General features: G+C 28.7%; 1 protein-coding gene across 1 annotated transcript; it reads left to right on the forward strand.

Annotated features, from left to right (window-relative positions):
* The first annotated feature begins 16,754 nt into the window (after nucleotides 1-16,754).
* LOC142643763 (SEC1 family transport protein SLY1-like) lies at nucleotides 16,755-19,480 on the forward strand. Its single transcript, XM_075818479.1, has 2 exons — nucleotides 16,755-16,914; nucleotides 17,289-19,480. Exons 1-2 carry the CDS (start codon nucleotides 16,884-16,886, stop codon nucleotides 19,100-19,102), a joined length of 1,845 nt encoding a protein of 614 aa, XP_075674594.1. The 5' UTR covers nucleotides 16,755-16,883; the 3' UTR covers nucleotides 19,103-19,480.
* Nucleotides 19,481-21,703: the final 2,223 nt, after the last annotated feature.

A 21,703-nucleotide genomic window follows, 5' to 3' on the forward strand; every position in this document is an offset into this window, starting at 1 on the left:
TTTTTTTCTTTTTTATTTGTATTCTAAAATACACTAAACGAATATCCTTATAGATTTAACAATAAATAGCAACCCATTGTAGTGAAATTGTGTACTTGATTAGCCCATAATGGATATTTGATACAATTATTTGTAAAATATATATATATATATAAATAAAAAGATTGGTAACATTTGTGAACTAATGCAAACTATCTCACCTTTAATATGAGACAAAATGAATATTTGACAGAGATTAGGTTCAAGTTAGACTTTGGGTAGCTTTTACAAAAGTTATATAGCTCAATACTTTTTTTGGGGGGTACATGATAATGGTTAGCTAAAGCAACTATTGGAAAAAAAATTCCTTTCCAACCATTATTATACTAACCAAATATTAAGGTGATCTATTATTCTTTTTTAATTCCATTGTGATTGGGCATTAGCAACTCACTTGCTCTTTAGCTTTTTGTTGTTGTGTTCTCAAATATACTAAAGGACTAACCTTATAGATTTAACATTAAGGAAAAACTTAGGTATAATATCTTAAGTACGATTCATTAGGTTCCCTAATTAAATTCAAGTATATGGTTGTATTAACCAAGAAAATACAATCAATTATTATTATTTCTAACGACAATTAAATTCAATGCAGCGATGCATTTAAATTTAATTGAGAAATTTAATTTACAACACATAAGTTACTATATATAAGTTTTACCCTTAATAATAAATGACAATTGATTATTTTGAAATTTTGCGTGTAAGCATACTATAATTGATATCAAATAAATACATGGATTAAAGAAAAATGTGATTTATAAAAAGTAATTGGGTGATATAACTTTAATCAAAGGTACAAAAAATTTAACATATACCAAACAATTTAGTAGTAATATATCTCAAAAAATATGATATTAATTTAAGTGCAATAAAAGTTTACTACATTTTACATCTATATGACAACTTTTAAGCAAGCAAAAAAACCTATTTATGAATAGCAATAGAAAAACACGTACATGAACAAATTTGTTGAAGCAATTAATGATACTTACGGCAAGAATAATCCAATTTTAGCTTCGAAACACACCTAGGCAAGCCTCCAAGTTCACATCAAATTTCAATTTTGTTATAACTATGTTAATGTGGAATTCATCTACAACTTCCACTATATATAGCATTGTTATCAATTGTACCAAATAAGAAATGCGTTCTCTATCTCAAAAGAATCTCAAAAGAAAAAAAAAACAAGGAAAGAACTAAATAAGGAAATAAGCAATGTATTATTCTTGCTTGCCATAATTTTTTTTTAAAAAAATTCTAAACTTGAAACTTATCTTTCATGTGTCCAAATCTATTAAAAAACATCGTCTATAAAAATTGTCAGTCTTTATATGCTCAAACTTTATTAATAGACTCGTATGTAGTCTCATGCATATGCACGGATATAATTAAAAAAAAAATTCATAATTATACAATTCAAATTAAAAGTTTTTTTTAGAAGAGGTTCAAATTATACAAGCTTACACTTTTTTTAGACCATACATTTCTAAAATATGTAATGGTTTCTCATTATATATATATATATATATATATATATATATATATATATATATATATATATATATATATATATATGATTTATAATTTCATTAGTTTTAGACTCTTCGGTTTTTGCACTCAATAATTCGCTTCCCACAAAAATTAAAAATTTAGATAGACATGTGGCAAAAAATTGTATTTCAATTGAAATCCAATTTAGAATCTAATTGGATTTGGATTCTTTGATTTTTACACTCAATAATTCACTTAGTACTAAATTAAAAATTAAATGAGACATGTGGTGCAAAATTGAGAATTGGGAATCATGCTTTGCCAACCTTCCACTTGCATTGTGCAATCAAATCTTGATAAAACATGTAAATATATAATTTTAAGAATTTTCTTTTATCTCATCATATGATGCAATAGATAACATGACATAATTTTCATTCATTCTAATTATCTTGTGCCTTTAGTGCAAGATAACTTTCATTTGCTCTAAAGAAGCTGTTTAGTTCCTAGGGTTCACTAGCACACTAATGGCCTCTTAATAAAAATCCGGTAATAACAAGATAGTAATTGAGTGATCATAGATTAATGCTAATTGTGGCATATTTTTAATAGATAAAAGTCATATTATATTATTTACATAATAATTCTTTGTCACTTAAGAGAAATGACCTAATTAATTTACTTTAGTTTGAGTATATTTTAAGTTATTATTAGTTAATTTAACTTGTTTCTTTCAGAAAACTATAGTTCCATTTAATACTTTATCTTCAATACATTTTTAGTTATTATTTACGTTTATTTTAAGTTATTATTTACGTAATCATGCTTTGTCACCGCAGGTTTTATTGGAAGTAGTATTTGAAAGGCGTGAAGAATATTATGTTTGTCCACCCACCCACCCCCCTTGTTCCCTCTTTCCATTTTCGTTCTTTTTGAAAAACACAAGTATTAGATTGAGGTGGTAAAAAAATAAAAAAGAAACAAGATTACCTTCATAATTTAAAACACACTAAACAAAGAAAGGGAAAAGGGGAAAAAAGAAGAAAAAAGAAGAAGGAATCTATGGTATAAGAAAACTTGCAATATTTCATCAATTCTTAATATTCTTTTATAACAATCAAGAAAATAAGAAACAACATCAACACAAACATACTTTTAAGAGGTGGACTTCTTTTTCTTCACATAAAATCAACTCAATCAAATTTAAAAATTACGTGTACTTTGTTTTTTTGAAGAAGCGTATTGTTCTTTCTTCTGCAAAGGAGTTTGCATAATTTAAATGCCAAGCAAAGCATAAAGAGATTCAATGTCTTTATCTGTAATAATAAGTATATTGTTCTTAAAGGATTGAGAAGGACACTTCTTTATCTTTATGTAGAATTGAGTCAATCAAATTAAAAAAATTATATGTATACTTTGTTTGTTTGAAGAAGTATATTATTTTTCCTTTTGTAAAGGGGTTTGCATAATTCAAATGCCAAGCAAAGTATAAAGACATTCAATGTCCTTATCTATAATAATAATTGCTTTTGAAGAAAGTATATTGTTTTTAAAGGATTGAGAATAAGGAAAATTAGGCATTTGGAAGTAGTATTTAAAAGGCAATATCATGTTTGTCCCCCCCCCCCCCCCCCGCGTTCCCTCTTTCCATTTTCTTTCTTTTTGAAAAACTCAAGTATTAGATTGATGTGGTAAAAAAAAAAGAAAAAAGGATTGCCTTCATAATTTAAAACACACTAAAAAAGGAAAGGGAAAAGGGGAAAAAAAGGAAAAAGAAGAAGAAGGAATCTATGGTCTATAAGAAATCTTACAATATTTCTTCAATTCTTAGTATTCTTTTATAACAAACAAGAAAATAAGAAACAACATCAACACAATGATACTTTGAAAAAGTTGACTTCTTTTTCTTTACATAAGATCAACTAAATTAAATTTAAAAATTATGTGTACTTTTTTTTTTGAAGAAGTATATTGTTCTTTCTTCTGTAAAGGGGCTTGCATAATTCAAATGCTAAGCAAAACATAAAGAGATTCAACGTCTTTATCTTTAGAAATAATTAATAAAATATATTGTTTTTAAAGAATTGAGAAGGACACTTTTTTTTTATTATTATGTAGAATCAACTCAATCAAATTTAAAAATTATATGTATACTTTGTTTGTTTGAGAAAGTATATCGTTCTTTCTTTTGTAAAGAGGTTTGCATAATTCAAATGTCAAGCAAAGTATAAAGAGATTCAACGTCCTTATCTATAAAAATAAATTTTTAAAGAAAGTATATTGTTTTTAAAGGATTGGGAAGAAGGACAACTAGGCATTTGGAAGTAGTACTTGAAAGGCATGAAGAATATTATGTTTGTCCTCCCCCTTCCCGTGAGTCCCCTCTTTCCATTTTCTTTCTTTTTGAAAAACTCAAGTATTAGACTGATGTGGTAAAAAAAAAAAAAAAAAACAGGATGACCTTCATAATTTAAAACACACTAAAAAAGGAAAGGGAAAAGGGGAAGAAGAAGAAGGAATCTATGGTTGATAAAAATCTTAAAATATTTCTTCATTTCTTAATATTCTTTTATAACAATCAATAAAATAAGAAACAACATCGACACAACGATACTTTTAAGAAGTGGACTTCTTTTTCTTTACATAAAATTAACTCAATCAAATTTAAAAATTATTTGTACCTTGTTTCTTTGAAAAAGTATATTGTTCTTTCTTCTGTAAAAGACTTTGCATAATTTAAATACCAAGCAAAGCATAAAGAGATACGTCTTTATCTGAAATAATAATTAATAAAGTATATTGTTCTTAAAGGATTGAGAAGGACACTTCTTTTTCTTTATGTAGAATCGAATCAATCAAATTTAAAAATTATATGTATACTTTGTTTGTTTGAAGAAGTATACTATTCTTTCTTTTGTAAAGGGGTTTGTATAACTCAAATGCCAAGCAAAGTATAAAGGGATTCAATATCCTTATCTATAATAATTATTGTTTTTGAAGAAAGTACATTGTTTTTAAAGAATTGAGAAGAAGGAAAATTAGGAATTTGGAAGTAGTATTTAAAAGGCAAGAAGAATATCATGTTCCCCCCCCCCCCCCCGCGCATTCCCTCTTTCCATTTTCTTTCTTTTTGAAAAACTCAAATATTAAATTGATGTGGTAATAAAAAATAAAAAAAAAAACAGGATTACCTTCACAATTAAAAACACACTAAAAAAGGAAAGGGAAAAGGGGAAAAAAAAGGAAAAAAGAAGAAGAAGGAATCTATGGTCTATAAGAAATCTTACATTATTTCTTCAATTCTTAGTATTCTTTTATAACAATCAAGAAAATAAGAAACAACATCAACACAAAGATACTTTGAAGAAGTTGACTTCTTTTTCCTTAAATAAGATCAACTCAATCGAATTCAAAAATTATGTGTACTTTTTTGTTTTTGAAGAAGTACACTGTTCTTTCTTCTGTAAAGGGGTTTGCTTAATTTAAATGCCAAGCAAAATATAAAGAGATTCAACGTCTTTATCTGTAGTAACAATTAATAAAATATATTGTTTTTAAAGAATTGAGAAGGACACTTTTTTTTATGTAGAATCGACTCAATCAAATTTAAAAATTATACGTATACTTTGTTTTTTTGAAGAAGTATATTGTTCTTTCTTTTGTAAAGGGGTTTGCATAATTCAAATGCCAAGCAAAACATAAATAGATTCAACGTCCTTATCTATAAAAATATTTTTTTTAAAGAAAGTATATTGTTTTTAAAGGATTGAGAAGAAGGACAATTAGGCATTTGGAAGTAGTATTTCAAAGGCATGAAGAATATTATGTTTGTCCCCCCCCTCCCCCTGCGTTCCCTTTTTCCATTTTCTTTCTTTTTAAAAAACTCAAGTATTAGACTGATGTGGTTAAAAAAAAAAAAAAAAAAACAGGATTACCTTCATAATTTAAAACACACTAAAATATGAAAGGGAAAAGGGGAAAAAAGAAGAAGAAGAAGAAGAAAAAATCTATGGTTTATAAGAAATCTTAAAATATTTCTTCAATTCTTAATATTCTTTTATAACAATCAATAAAATAAGAAACAACATCAACACAAAGATACTTTGAAGAAGTTGACTTTTTTTTCTTTACATAAGATCAACTCAATCAAATTTAAAAATTATGTGCACTTTATTTTTTTGAAGAAGTATATTGTTCTTTCTTCTGTAAAGGGGTTTGCATAATTCATATACCAAGCAAAGCATAAAGAGATTCAACGTCTTTATCTGAAATAATAATTAATAAAATATATTGTTTTTAAAGAATTGAAAGGGACACATTTTTTTTTTTTATATAGAATCGACTCAATCAAATTTAAAAATTATATGTATACTTTGTTTGTTTGAAGAAGTATATTGTTCTTTCTTTTGTAAAGGGGTTTGCATAATTCAAATTCCAAGCAAAGCATAAAGAGATTCAATGTCCATATCTATAAAAATATTTTTTTAAAGAAAGTATATTGTATTTAAAGGATTGAGAAGAATGAAAATTAGGCATTTGAAAGTAGTATTTGAAAGGCATGAAGAATATCATATTTGTCCCCCCCCTCCCCCCGCGTTCCCTCTTTCAATTTTCTTTCTTTTTGAAAAACTCAAGTATTAGACTAATGTGGTAAAAAAGTTAAAAAAAAAAAAAAAAAAAAACAGGATTACCTTCATAATTTAAAACACACTAAAAAAGGAAAGGGAAAAGGGGAAAAAGAAGAAAAAGAAGAAAAAGAAGGAATCTATGGTTTATAAGAAATCTTAAAATATTTATTCAATTCTTAACATTCTTTTATAACAATCAATAAAATAAGAAACAACATCAACACAAAGATACTTTGAAGAAGTGGACTTCTTTTTCTTTACATAAAATCAACTCAATCAAATTTAAAAATTATGTGTACTTTGTTTTTTTGAAGAAGTATATTGTACTTTCTTCTATAAAAGGTTTGCATAATTCAAATACCAAGCAAAGCATAAAGAGATTCAACGTCTTTATCTGTAATAATAATTAATAAAGTATATTATTCTTAAAGGATTGAGAAGGACATTGCTTTTTCTTTATGTAGAATCACCTCAATCAAATTTAAAAATTATATGTATACTTTGTTTGTTTGAAGAAGTATACTATTCTTTCTTTTGTAAAGCCGTTTGCATAATTTAAAAGCCAAGCAAAGCATAAAGAGATTCAATATCCTTATCTATAATAATAATTGTTTTTAAAGAAAGTACATTATTTTTAAAGTATTGAGAAGAAGGAAAATTAGGAACTTGGAAGTAGTATTTAAAAGGCATGAAGAATATCATGTTTGTCCCTCCCCTCCCCCGCGTTCCCTATTTCCATTTTCTTTCTTTTTGAAAAACTTAAGTATTAGATTGATGTGGTAAAAAAAAAAAAAAAACAAGATTACCCTCATAATTTAAAACACACTAAAAAAGGAAAGGGAAAAAGAGAAAAAAAATGAAAAAAGAAGAAGAAGGAATCTATGGTCTATAAGAAATCTTACATTATTTCTTCAATTCTTAGTATTCTTTTATAACAATCAAGAAAATAAGAAACAACATCAACACAAAGATACTTTGAAGAAGTTGACTTCTTTTTCCTTAAATAAGATCAACTCAATCGAATTCAAAAATTATGTGTACTTTTTTGTTTTTGAAGAAGTACACTGTTCTTTCTTCTGTAAAGGGGTTTGCTTAATTTAAATGCCAAGCAAAATATAAAGAGATTCAACGTCTTTATCTGTAGTAACAATTAATAAAATATATTGTTTTTAAAGAATTGAGAAGGACACTTTTTTTTATGTAGAATCGACTCAATCAAATTTAAAAATTATACGTATACTTTGTTTTTTTGAAGAAGTATATTGTTCTTTCTTTTGTAAAGGGGTTTGCATAATTCAAATGCCAAGCAAAACATAAATAGATTCAACGTCCTTATCTATAAAAATATTTTTTTTAAAGAAAGTATATTGTTTTTAAAGGATTGAGAAGAAGGACAATTAGGCATTTGGAAGTAGTATTTCAAAGGCATGAAGAATATTATGTTTGTCCCCCCCCCCTCCCCCTGCGTTCCCCTTTTCCATTTTCTTTCTTTTTAAAAAACTCAAGTATTAGACTGATGTGGTTAAAAAAAAAAAAAAAAAAAAACAGGATTACCTTCATAATTTAAAACACACTAAAATATGAAAGGGAAAAGGGGAAAAAAGAAGAAGAAGAAGAAAAAATCTATGGTTTATAAGAAATCTTAAAATATTTCTTCAATTCTTAATATTCTTTTATAACAATCAATAAAATAAGAAACAACATCAACACAAAGATACTTTGAAGAAGTTGACTTTTTTTTCTTTACATAAGATCAACTCAATCAAATTTAAAAATTATGTGCACTTTATTTTTTTGAAGAAGTATATTGTTCTTTCTTCTGTAAAGGGGTTTGCATAATTCATATACCAAGCAAAGCATAAAGAGATTCAACGTCTTTATCTGAAATAATAATTAATAAAATATATTGTTTTTAAAGAATTGAAAGGGACACATTTTTTTTTTTTTTTTATATAGAATCGACTCAATCAAATTTAAAAATTATATTTATACTTTGTTTGTTTGAAGAAGTATATTGTTCTTTCTTTTGTAAAGGGGTTTGCATAATTCAAATTCCAAGCAAAGCATAAAGAGATTCAATGTCCATATCTATAAAAATATTTTTTTAAAGAAAGTATATTGTATTTAAAGGATTGAGAAGAATGAAAATTAGGCATTTGAAAGTAGTATTTGAAAGGCATGAGGAATATCATATTTGTCCCCCCCCCCCTCCCCCCGCGTTCCCTCTTTCAATTTTCTTTCTTTTTGAAAAACTCAAGTATTAGACTAATGTGGTAAAAAAGTTAAAAAAAAAAAAAAAAAAACAGGATTACCTTCATAATTTAAAACACACTAAAAAAGGAAAGGGAAAAGGGGAAAAAGAAGAAAAAGAAGGAATCTATGGTTTATAAGAAATCTTAAAATATTTATTCAATTCTTAACATTCTTTTATAACAATCAATAAAATAAGAAACAACATCAACACAAAGATACTTTGAAGAAGTGGACTTCTTTTTCTTTACATAAAATCAACTCAATCAAATTTAAAAATTATGTGTACTTTGTTTTTTTGAAGAAGTATATTGTACTTTCTTCTGTAAAAGGTTTGCATAATTCAAATATCAAGCAAAGTATAAAGAGATTCAACGTCTTTATCTGTAATAATAATTAATAAAGTATATTATTCTTAAAGGATTGAGAAGGACATTGCTTTTTCTTTATGTAGAATCACCTCAATCAAATTTAAAAATTATATGTATACTTTGTTTGTTTGAAGAAGTATACTATTCTTTCTTTTGTAAAGCCGTTTGCATAATTTAAAAGCCAAGCAAAGCATAAAGAGATTCAATATCCTTATCTATAATAATAATTGTTTTTGAAGAAAGTACATTATTTTTAAAGTATTGAGAAGAAGGAAAATTAGGAACTTGGAAGTAGTATTTAAAAGGCATGAAGAATATCATGTTTGTCCCTCCCCTCCCCCCCCCCCCCCCCCCCCCGTTCCCTATTTCCATTTTCTTTCTTTTTGAAAAACTTAAGTATTAGATTGATGTGGTAAAAAAAAAAAAAAACCAAGATTACCCTCATAATTTAAAACACACTAAAAAAGGAAAGGGAAAAAGAGAAAAAAAATGAAAAAAGAAGAAGAAGGAATCTATGGTCTATAAGAAATCTTACATTATTTCTTCAATTCTTAGTATTCTTTTATAACAATCAAGAAAATAAGAAACAACATCAACACAAAGATACTTTGAAGAAGTTGACTTCTTTTTCTTTACATAAAATCAACTCAATCAAATATAAAAATTATGTGTACTTTTTTTTTGAAGAAGTATACTGTTCTTTCTTCTGTAAAGGGGTTTGCATAATTTAAATGTTAAGCAAAACATAAAGAGATTCAACGTCTTTATCTGTAGTAAAAATTAATAAAATATGTTGTTTTTAAAGAATTAAGAAGGACACTTGTTTTTTTTATGTAGAATCGACTCAATCAAATTTAAAAATTATATGTATACTTTGTTTGTTTCAAGAAGTATATTGTTCTTTCCTTTGTAAAGGGGTTTGCATAATTCAAATGTCAAGCACAGCATAAATAGATTCAACGTCCTTATCTATAAAAATATTTTTTTTTCAAGAAAGTATATTGTTTTCAAAGGATTGAGATGAAGGACAATTAGGCATTTGGAAGTAATATTTGAAAGGCATGAAGAATATTATGTTTGTCCCACCCTCCCCCTGTGTTCCCTCTTTCCATTTTCTTTCTTTTTGAAAACCTCAAGTATTAGATTGAGGTGGTAAAAAAAAAAAAACAGAATTACCTTCATAATTTAAAACACACTTAAAAATGAAAGGGAAAAGGGGAATAAGAAAATGAAGAAGGAATCTATGGTTTATAAGAAATCTTAAAATATTTCTTCAATTATTAATATTCTTTTATAACAATCAACAAAATAAGAAACAACATCAACACAAAGATACTTTGAAGAATTTGACTTCTTTTTCTTTACAAGAGATCAACTCAATCAAATTTAAAAATTATGTGTACTTTATTTTTTTGAAGAAGTATATTGTTCTTTCCTCTGTAAAGGGGATTGCATAATTCACATGCCAAGCAAAGCATAAAGAGATTCAACGTCTTTATCTGAAATAATAATTAATAAAATATATTGTTTTTAAAGAATTGAAAGGGACACATTTTTTTTAATGTAGAATCGACTCAATCAATTTTAAAAATTATATGTATACTTTGTTTGTTTGAAGAAGTATATTTGTTCTTTCTTTTGTAAAGGGGTTTGCATAATTCAAATTCCAAGCAAAGCATAAAGAGTTTCAATGTCCATATTTATAAAAATATTTTTTTAAAGAAAATATATTGTTTTTAAAGGATTGAGAAGAAGGACAATTAGGAAATTGGAAGTAGTATTTGAAAGGCATGAAGAATATCATGTTTGTCCCCCCCTCCCCTCTCCCCCCGCGTTCCCTCTTTCCATTTTCTTTCTTTTTAAAAAACTCAAGTATTAGACAGATGTTGTAAAAAAAATAAAATAAAATAAACAGGATTACCTTCATAATTTAAAACACACTAAAAAAGGAAAGGGAAAAGGGGAAAAAGAAGAAGAAGAAGGAATCTATGGTTTATAAGAAATCTTAAAATATTTCTTCAAATCTTAATATTCTTTTATAACAATCAATAAAATAAGAAACAACATCAACACAAAGATACTTTGAAGAAGTGGACTTCTTTTTCTTTACATAAGATCAACTCAATCAAATTTAAAAATTATGTGTACTTTTTTTTTTTTTGTAGAAGTATATTGTTCTTTCTTCTGTAAAGTGGTTTGCATAATTCAAATGCCAAGCAAAACATAAAGAGGTTCAACGTCTTTATCTGTAGTAATAATTAATAAAATATATTATTTTCAAAGAATTGAGAAGGACATTTTTTTTTTATGTAGAATCAACTCAATAAATTTAAAAATTATATGTATACTATGTTTATTTGAAAAAGTATATTGTTCTTTCTTCTATAAAGGGGTTTGCATAATTCAAATGCCAAGCAAAGTATAAAGAGATTCAACGTCCTTATCTATAATTTTTTTTTTTAAAGATAGTATATTGTTTTTAAAGAATTGAGAAGAATGACAATTAGGCATTTGGAAGTAGTATTTAAATGCATGAAGAATATTATGTTTGTCCCCCTGCCTCCCCCTGCGTTCCCTCTTTCCATTTTCTTTCTTTCTGAAAAACTCAAGTATTAGACAAATGTGTTAAAAAAAAAAAAGTATTACCATCATAATTTAAAACACACTAAAAAAGGAAAGGGAAAAGGGGAAAAAAGGGAAAAAAGAAGAAGGAATCTATGGTCTATAAGAAATCTTACAATATTTCTTCAATTCTTAGTATTCTTTTATAACAATTATGAAAATAAGAAACAACATCAACACAAAAATACATTGAAGAAGTTGACTTCCTTTTCTTTACATAAGATCAACTCAATCAAATTTAAAAATTACGTGTACTTTTTTTTTTGAAGAAGTATATTGTTCTTTCTTCTGTAAAGGGGTTTGCATAATTCACATGCCAAGCAAAACATAAAGAGATTCAATGTCTTCATCTGTAGTAATAATTAATAAAATGTATTGTTTTCAAAGAATTGAGAAGGACACTTTTTTTTTTTTTTATGTAGAATCGACTCAATCAAATTTAAAAATTATATGTATACTATGTTTGTCTGAAGAAGTATATTGTTCCTTCTTTTATAAAGGGGTTTGCATAATTCTAATGCCAAGCAAAGCATAAAGAGATTCAACATCCTTATCTATAATTTTTTTAAAAAGAAAGTATATTGTTTTTAAAGAATTGAGAAGAAGGACAATTAGACATTTGGAAGTTGTAATTAAATGCATGAAGAATATTATGTTTGCACCCCCGCCTACCCCTGCGTTCCCTCTTTCCATTTTCTTTCTTTTTGAAAAACTCAAGTATTAGACTGATGTGGTAAAAAAAAAAAAAAGGATTACCTTCATAATTTAAAGCACACAAAAAAATGAAAGGGAAACGGGAAAAAAGAAAAAGAAGAAGGAATCTATGGTTTATAAGAAATCTTAACATATTTCCTCAATTCTTAATATACTTTTATAACAATCAAGAAAATAAGAAACAACATCAACACAAAAATAATTTGAAGAAGTTGGCTTCCTTTTCTTTACATAAGATCAATTCAATCAAATTTAAAAATTATGTGTACTTTATTTTTTTGAAGAAGTATATTGTTCTTTCTTCTGTAAAGGGGTTTGCATAATTCAAATGCCATGCAAAACATAAAGAGATTCAACGCTTTTATCTGTAATAATAATTAATAAAATATATTGTTTTAAAATAATTGAGAAGGACACTTTTTTTTTTTATGTAGAATCGACTCAATCAAATTTAAAATTTATATGTATACTTTGTTTCTTTGAAAAAGTATATTGTTCTTTCTTTTGTAAAGGGGTTTGCATAATTCAAATGCCAAGCAAAGTATAAAGAGATTTGACGTCCTTATCTATAAAAATATATTTTTAAAGAAAGTATGTTGTTTTTAACGGATTGAGAAGAAGGACAATTAGGCATTTGGAAGTAGTATTTGAAAGGCATGAAGAAAATCATGTGTCCCCCCCTCTCCCCCCGCGTTCCCTCTTTCCATTTTCTTTCTTTTTGAAAAACTCAAGTATTAGACTAATGTGGTAAAAAAATAAAAAATAAACAGGATTACCTTCATAATTTAAAACAAAATAAAAAAGGAAAGGGAAAAGGGGAAAACGAAGAAGAAGAAGGAATTTATGGTTTATAAGAAATCTTAAAATATTTCTTCAATTCTTAATATTATTTTATAACAATCAATAAAATAAGAAACAACATCAACACAAAGATACTTTGAAGAAGTAGACTACCTTTTCTTTACATAAAATCAACTCAACCAAATTTAAAAATTATGTATACTTTGTTTTTTTGAAGAAGTATATTGTTATTTCTTCTGTAAAAGGCTTTGCATAATTCAAATACCAAACAAAGAATAAAGAGATTCATCGTCTTTATCTGTAATAATAATTAATAAAGTATATTGTTTTTGAAGGATTGAGAAGGACACTGCTTTTTCTTTATGTAGAATCACCTCAATCAAATTTAAAAATTATATGTATACTTTGTTTGTTTGAAGAAGTATACTATTCTTTCTTTTGTAAAGGGGTTTGCATAATTCAAATGCCAAGCAAAGCATAAAGAGATTCAATGTCCTTATCTATAATAACAATTGTTTTTGAAAAAAGTACATTGTTTTTAAAGGATTGAGAGGAAGGAAAGTTAGGCATTTGGAAGTAGTATTTAAAAGGCATGAAGAATATCATGTTTGTCCTCCCCCCCCCCCCGCGGTCCCTCTTTCTATTTTCAATGTCCTTATCTATTTTCTTTTGTAGAATCGACTTAATCAAATTTAAAATTTATATGTATACTTTGTTTCTTTGAAAAAGTATATTGTTCTTTCTTTTGTAATGGGGTTTGCATAATTCAAATGCCGAGCAAAGCATAAAGAGATTTAACATCCTTATCTATAAAAATATATTTTTAAAGAAAGTATGTTGTTTTTAAAGGATTGAGAAGAAGGACAATTAGGCATTTGGAAGTAGTATTTGAAAGGCATGAAGAAAATCATGTGTCCCCCCCTCTCCCCCCGCGTTCCCTCTTTCCATTTTCTTTCTTTTTGAAAAACTCAAGTATTAGACTAATGTGGTAAAAAAATAAAAAAAATAAACAGGATTACCTTCATAATTTAAAACACACTAAAAAAGGAAAGGGAAAAGGGGAAAACGAAGAAGAAGAAGGAATTTATGGTTTATAAGAAATCTTAAAATATATCTTCAATTCTTAATATTATTTTATAACAATCAAGCAAATAAGAAATAATATCAACACAAAGACACTTTGAAGAAGTGGACTTCTTTTTCTTTGCATAAAATCAACTCAATCAAATTTAAAAATTATGTGTACTTTGTTTTTTTGAAGAAGTATATTGTTATTTCTTCTGTAAAAGGCTTTGCATAATTCAAATTCCAAACAAAGCATAAAGAGATTCAACGTCTTTATCTGTAATAATAATTAATAAAGTATATTGTTCTTAAAAGATTGAGAAGGACACTGCTTTTTCTTTATGTAGAATCACCTCAATCAAATTTAAAAATTATATGTATACCTTTGCATAATTCGAATGCTAAGCAAAGCATAAAGAGATTCAATATCCTTATCTATAATATCAATTGTTTTTGAAGAAAGTACATTGTTTTTAAAGGATTGAGTGGAAGGAAAGTTAGGCATTTGGAAGTAGTATTTAAAAGGCATGAAGAATATCATGTTTGTCCCCCCCCCCCCCCCCCCCGCGGTCCCTCTTTCTATTTTCTTTCTTTTTATAAACTCAAGTATTAGATTAATGTGGTAAAAAAAAAAAAAACAGGATTACCTTCATAGTTTAAAACACTCTAAAAAAGGAAAGGGAAAAAGGGGAAAAAAGGAAAAAAGAAGAAGAAGGAATCTATGGTCTATAAGAAATCTTACAATATTTCTTCAATTCCTAGTATTCATTTATAACAATCTAGCAAATAAGAAACAACATCAACACAAAGATACTTCGAAGAAGTTGACTTCTTTTTCTTTATATAAGATCAACTCAATCAAATTTAAAAATTATGTGTACTTTTTTTTTTTGAAGAAGTATATTGTTCTTTCTTTTATAAAGTGGTTTGCATAATTCAAATGCCAAGCAAAATATAAAGAGGTTCAACGTCTTTATCTGTAGTAATAATTAATAAAATATATTGTTTTCAAAGAATTGAGAAGGACACTTTTTTTTCTTTTGTAGAATCGACTCAATCAAATTTAAAAACTATATGTATAGTATGTTTGTTTGAAGAAGTATATTGTTCTTTATTTTATAAAGGGGTTTGCATAATTCAAATGACAAGCAAAGTATAAAGAGATTCAACGTCCTTATCTATAAAAATATTTTTTTTTAAAGAAACTATATTTTTTTTAAAGAATTGAGAAGAAGGACAATTATACATTTGGAAGTAGTATTTAAATGCATGAAGAATATTTTGTTTGTCCCCCCGCCTCCCCCTGCGTTCCCTCTTTCCATTTTCTTTCTTTTTGAAAAACTTAAGTACTAGACTGATGTGGTAAAAAAAAAAAAAAAAAAAAAACAGGATTACCTTCATAATTTAAAACACACTAAAAAATGAAAGGCAAAAGGGGAAAAAGAAGAAGAAGAAGGAATCTATGGTTTATAAGATATCTTAAAATATTTCTTCAATTCTTAATATACTTTTATAATAGTCAATAAAATAAGAAACAACATCAACACAAAGATACTTTGAAGAAGTTGACTTCTTTTTCTTTACATAAAATCAACTTAATCAAATTTAAAAATTATATGTACTTTGTTTTTTTGAAGAAGTATATTGTTCTTTCTTCTGTAAAAGGCTTTGCATAATTCAAATACCAAGCAAAGCATAAAGAGATTCAACGTCTTTATCTGTAATAATAATTAATAAAGTATATTGTTTTTAAAGGATTGAGAAGGATACTTCTTTTTCTTTATGTAGAATCAACTCAATCAAATATAAAAATTATAAGTATACTTTGTTTGTTTGAAGAAGTATACTATTCTTTCTTTTGTAAAGGGGTTTGTATAATTCAAGTGCCAAGCAAAGTATAAAGAGACTCAACGTCCTTATATATAATAATAATAATAATTTTTTTAAAGAAAGAATATTATTTTTAAAAGATTGAGATGAACAGTAATTAGGTCTTCCACATTATGCTATATTTTTTCATCCCTTTGGTATGTCTCTAACCCTTTTTATTTTTATTTTTTTTTATCTCTCAACTTATAGTTTTAGAATCTTTCACAACTTACCAACATGTTAGTTTGCCTAGTGGTAAGAGTATATGTTGGAGTTCCTCTGCTAGCAAAGTGTTGACTATGGTATAGGTTCTTTATTTGAAAACAGTTAGTATGCTACAATGATCACATCCAGATAAGAAAATCACAATGATTACCTTCTTTTAACCATTTTATTATTAGGAGAAAGGAATTCTTTAATCCATACAATTTCATCAATAACATTTCTAGCATACATAGCTAATCAACTAGCCACCATATTACCCTGTAATAAGCCTTATTTTTTATGCATTACAACTTAGGTCACATAATTTTTATTATTATTTTTAAATCAAGGAAATAGAGTAATAAACTACATTTGGAAAAAAAAAAAAGCACCTATAATTTCCCAGTGTTTATTAACACATTTTCTACATAATCTTGAAAAGAAATGTCCTGATAGAAATTAGAAAAAAAGAGTTTTTCCGGATTATTATGAGAAACATTTTCCTACAAAAATAATGAAAGTTTTACATGAAAAACATCTCATGTGATATTCCATGCACATTAAAATCTGTGGAAAATTAAAAATCCCATAATGGTTATTTATTTATTTATTTTTTCCCAAGAAACAAACGACAAAAACTCGTTCTTCATCTCTCATCAGTCTTTTAGATTGATGACGTGGCAAAAAATAGTTTATGTGTTTACACCTTCACAGGTCACAGACTCTTCAGAGTTCGATCTTCGATTCTACGCTTTCGGCTTTCTCAGACACATAGCCCACAAATCTGCAGAGCTCAAAAGATCGTTTGGAACACAGGCTCCACCGCATGGCTCTCAATCTCCGCCAAAAGCAAACAGGTACCTCTTATTCTCTCTCTCTGGATCTACTTCTTGCTTTAGATCTTTTTTTCCAATCTAAGAAATTGAATTGAAATTCCAACAATTAAACGAAAACCCATTTCGTTTCTCAGATTTTTGGCTTATATTCACTTAATTTCATCCATAAAGTTTGTCTTTTTTAGATTCAGAAAAGAGACTGAAATGGGGTTTTTTTTTTCATTGTTTAATGGTCAATTGGGTCTTAGAATTTTGGTCAGAATGTTATTCTATGCTTTAACAAAGAAGCTGAAACAATATTTGAGCAATTTAACAATAACCCATTTCATGTATGAGTGAATTAAGTGTGTTTATATATGTTATTGAGTTCGATCTGTACTATTGTTGTGGTTCAGAATGTATTATCCGAATGTTGAATCTGAACCAACCCTTGAACGCAACTGGTACTGCGAATGAAGAGGTGTACAAGATCTTGATCTATGATAAGTTCTGCCAAAACATCCTCTCCCCATTGATTCGTGTCAAGGACCTTCGAAAACACGGTGTGACCCTATACTTTCTCATTGACAAGGATCGAAAACCTGTCCATGATGTGCCTGCCGTGTATTTTGTTCAAGCCAATCAATCCAACGTTCAGCGAATCATTGCTGATGCGTCCCGGTCACTGTATGATAGTTTTCATCTGAATTTCTCGTCCTCTATACCCCGCCCCCTGCTTGAAGATTTGGCATCTGGGACTTTGAGTTCAGATTCAATTCAGCGGATTGCAAAAGTGCATGATCAGTATTTGGAGTTTGTGACATTGGAAGATAATTTGTTTTCGTTGGCACAAAAGTCTAGTTATGTGCAATTGAATGATCCATCAGCTGGGGATCGTGAGATTGAGGAGATTGTGGAGAGGATTGTTACTGGTTTGTTTTCTGTTTTGGCTACGCTGGCTGTTGTGCCAATAATTAGGTGCCCACGTGGTGGGCCAGCTGAGATGGTTGCGTCAGCTTTGGATCTGAGATTGCGAGATCATTTGTTGTCGAAAAACAATTTGTTTACAGAAGGTGGGAGTTTCGCGAGCTCTTTCCAGCGGCCAATTTTGTGTATTTTTGATAGGAATCTCGAGTTGTCAGTTGCAGTAGAGCACGATTTTAGGTATCGACCTCTTGTTCACGATGTTCTTGGATTGAGGCTGAATAGGTTGAGCGTACAAGGTGAAAAGGGTGGGATGAAGTCATATGAGTTGGATAGTTCTGATCCATTTTGGGTGGCAAATGGGTTGTTGGAATTCCCTGAAGTTGCAGTGGAGATTGAGGCTCAATTGAATAAGTATAAGAAAGATGTTGATGAGGTGAATAGGAGGACTGGTGGGAATGATGGGGCTGAGTTTGATGGAACAGACTTGATGGGGAACACAAAGCATTTGATGAATGCAGTAAACTCACTGCCTGAGTTGACAGAGAGGAAGCAGGTGATAGACAAGCACACCAATATTGCGACTGTTTTGTTGAGTGAGATCAAGGAGAGATCTCTTGATTCTTATGCAAAAAAGGAGAATGACATGCTGATCAAGGGAGCTATTGATCGGAACGAGCTCCTTGGTGTGCTTAGAGGGAAAGGGACAAAGATGGATAAACTGCGGTTTGCTATTGTGTATCTGATCTCTTCGGAAAGCATTAACCAGTCGGAAGTGGAATCAGTGGAAGCAGCACTCAAAGAGTCTGAGGTCGATACTAGTGCATTTCAGTATGTGAAAAAAATGAAGTCATTGAATGTCTCAATGGCATCAGCAAATTCAGCTAGCAGAAATAACATTGTTGACTGGGCTGAGAAAATCTACGCGGTGACAGCTGGTGTGAAGAATCTCTTATCTAGTGATAGGCAACTGGCATTGACAAGGACAGTGGAAGCCTTGATGGAAGGGAAGCCGAATCCTGAAATTGATAATTACCTCGTGTTTGATCCTCGTTCTCCTAAGTCAAGTTCTGGTAGTAGTAGTCATTTGAAAGGGCCATTTAAGGAAGCTATTGTGTTCATGATTGGTGGTGGTAATTATGTTGAGTACGGGAGCTTGCAAGAGCTTGTACAGCGTCAGCAGCCTGTCAGGCATGTTATATATGGAACTACAGAAATTCTCACAGGAGTGGAGTTTATTGAGCAGCTTACACAGTTGGGGAATAAGATGGGATTTGGGAGTAGCACTGCTGCTCCAAGTCATTAATATAGATGTGTATTACATGCTCTTTGAAGCTTGCAGTTTGGAAGCTTATACATGGTTGAGGAGGTCCTGTGGAAAGTTGAGATGCAATATGTAATTGAACATTAGCCTGAAGCTACTATCTCAGAACAAATGCAGAAATTGTTGGACAATGCATTTCTTTCTTTGATTCTGAGGCAAGCATGGTGGTTTTGGATTGACTGTCTTTCTGGATCTTGAAGTATGCCTCTTTATCTTTCAACATAGTGAGTAGTTTCTTCCATTGAAGAGCTATATTTGACTTTATTGAATTAAGTTTCTGTGGTTAGAAAATATTCTTATACATGATTACTTGTATTCTGAACCAATCACCAATCTTCAAAATGAAAATTTTGCTTGGTCCATATTTTCTTATATATGTATGTTTTTAAGTAGTAATAATGGTAATAAAGGACAGTAGGTTATGCCCTTGAGCTGCAAGATTTTTGGCAACTTAATGTTCTAGTTGGATGCGCTTCACTCTTCTGCCTAATATTTTCAATTCATTATACATTTTTCATTGAAGTCTCAAAATTTGTTCAGCTCAAGAACCTTCTTCAAACTTATATATATATATATATATATATATATATATATATATATATATATATATATATATATATGCAGTACAAAATTTGAAGCATCATCATTCTTGTCATTATCTTTGCTCTTCGGTTCTCCATTTTTCTTCACTATCATATTTTTCTTCAGCAACTGCATTAGTTGTGCCATCAACTGGCAAACATCCGATTAAAATGTTCCACATATTATACAGATATTAATATGATACATCGAAAAGGCATTTACTTCTGTGTTGTCACATTAAACACAGCCACATGAATATATACCGAGTTACCAGATACCACCAAAAGAGTTTGGTTGAAAGTAATACATACGCGAAGTCTTAAAGATCATTTGAATCAATTTGAAATCTGAATTGGCACAACATAAGAATTGATCATAAGGATTCATTCTACTTGGACATGGAAAACCCACCAGCAAAGAAGTACAGCTAAACATGAAACAACGGGGGTGTTTGGTTATATTGTTTAAACAACGGTTTTCGTTGTTTAAATTATACAACACGTATTTCTATAATATTTTTTCATCTACACGTATTTCTACAACACTTAAATAATATTACTAGAACAATACTTCAGGCCTTTGAATTACCTAGAAGGTACTCATTAGTCATTATAAATTTTGAATCAAATTAAACCTTTTGAGGGTGGTATGTTCTTATTTTTTAATACAACAAAAATTTAATGATGGCATCAAACTCTTGAATAGCAAAGCCATGCTTATGAAAAAGAGTAAGATATATGTATTATGTATTATTATTCCTCTACTGCCATATTTGCTTATCCAAAATAAACAGTTTTGCCATAGGCCAGACTATTACTATTTTGTATAAATGTAAATTAAAACAAGTACAGGTATAGTTTAGTGGTAAAAGTGCGATTTGTTCTATTAATCCCTCAAATGTTAAGGGGTCCTTAGGTTTAATTAATATTCCGATCAAAAACTTTGGGTAGTAAAAACAGGTCATCAAATGGTGCAAAGGCTTCACCACTTGGCTGGTGAATTGAAGGGAAAACAGTCCTTGCAATCAGATATACCAGTGTAATATGTACACGTGGAACAAGTTCATCATCACCACTGCTACCCTTCTTTGATCAAACATAATGATAAGAAAGTTGTGAAATAATATAAACCAATTACCAAATTGCAATGAAACTAAGAAGTTCGAAGGAAACACATAATCAATCTAAAAACCAGGTTTTCTCAACAAAAAAAAAAAAAAAAAAAAAAAAATCTAAAAACCATATGTTCTCCTCACCACATATATCTCTCACCTGAACTCTATTGCAAGAAAGAAGTATTGCTACATCATCTGCAAAAGGTACGGCATTGCCCTCCCCATTCTCATACTACAAAGTGATGATTTCACATTTTATCATGTTGTCAACCAAAAGATTGACATATATTTTGCTCAACTCCTGCCATAATTTAAGGGAATTACGTGAAAAAAAAAATTGGCCTCCCATTTAGATCTCAATTCTCTTCTAATTTTAATCCAATTTTATTTTGTGATATTTAAAAAATCTAATAATTTACAATAAATCCATTAAATCCAAACAAAATCAAATACATCACATATCTTAGTAAAACAAATGTACAAATTGTCTGATTACTAAACAATGATATTACTTCGAACCAAGTGTCAAGATAGTTCTGTACTTTCTAACACGCCTAAACTATAGTAGTGACATATTCAAGTGTGTGTTGATGATACCCATGAGCTTATTTAAAAACTCAGATAACAATCTACTATAGGGTGTGACATGATAATTACACGTTAGTTTTATTTTTATTTTAAAATTTTTATTTATTTTAATTCTGTCTCAGAAAAACAGACAAATTTTTAAAGATTCCATAAGATTTGTACTGATGACGCCTGCAAGTAGAAGAATCAACCCTGAAATTAGAACTTGTCCAAACTCCAAAAAAGGGTTTGAAAATTCTGTTGGGATCAAAAACACAAAAAGCCCACCCAAAAGGGGTATCTTTGCAAAAAAACCCACC

This window comes from Castanea sativa, chromosome 7, assembly GCF_040712315.1.
Source record: "Castanea sativa cultivar Marrone di Chiusa Pesio chromosome 7, ASM4071231v1".
NCBI classification, from domain to species: Eukaryota; Viridiplantae; Streptophyta; class Magnoliopsida; order Fagales; family Fagaceae; genus Castanea; species Castanea sativa.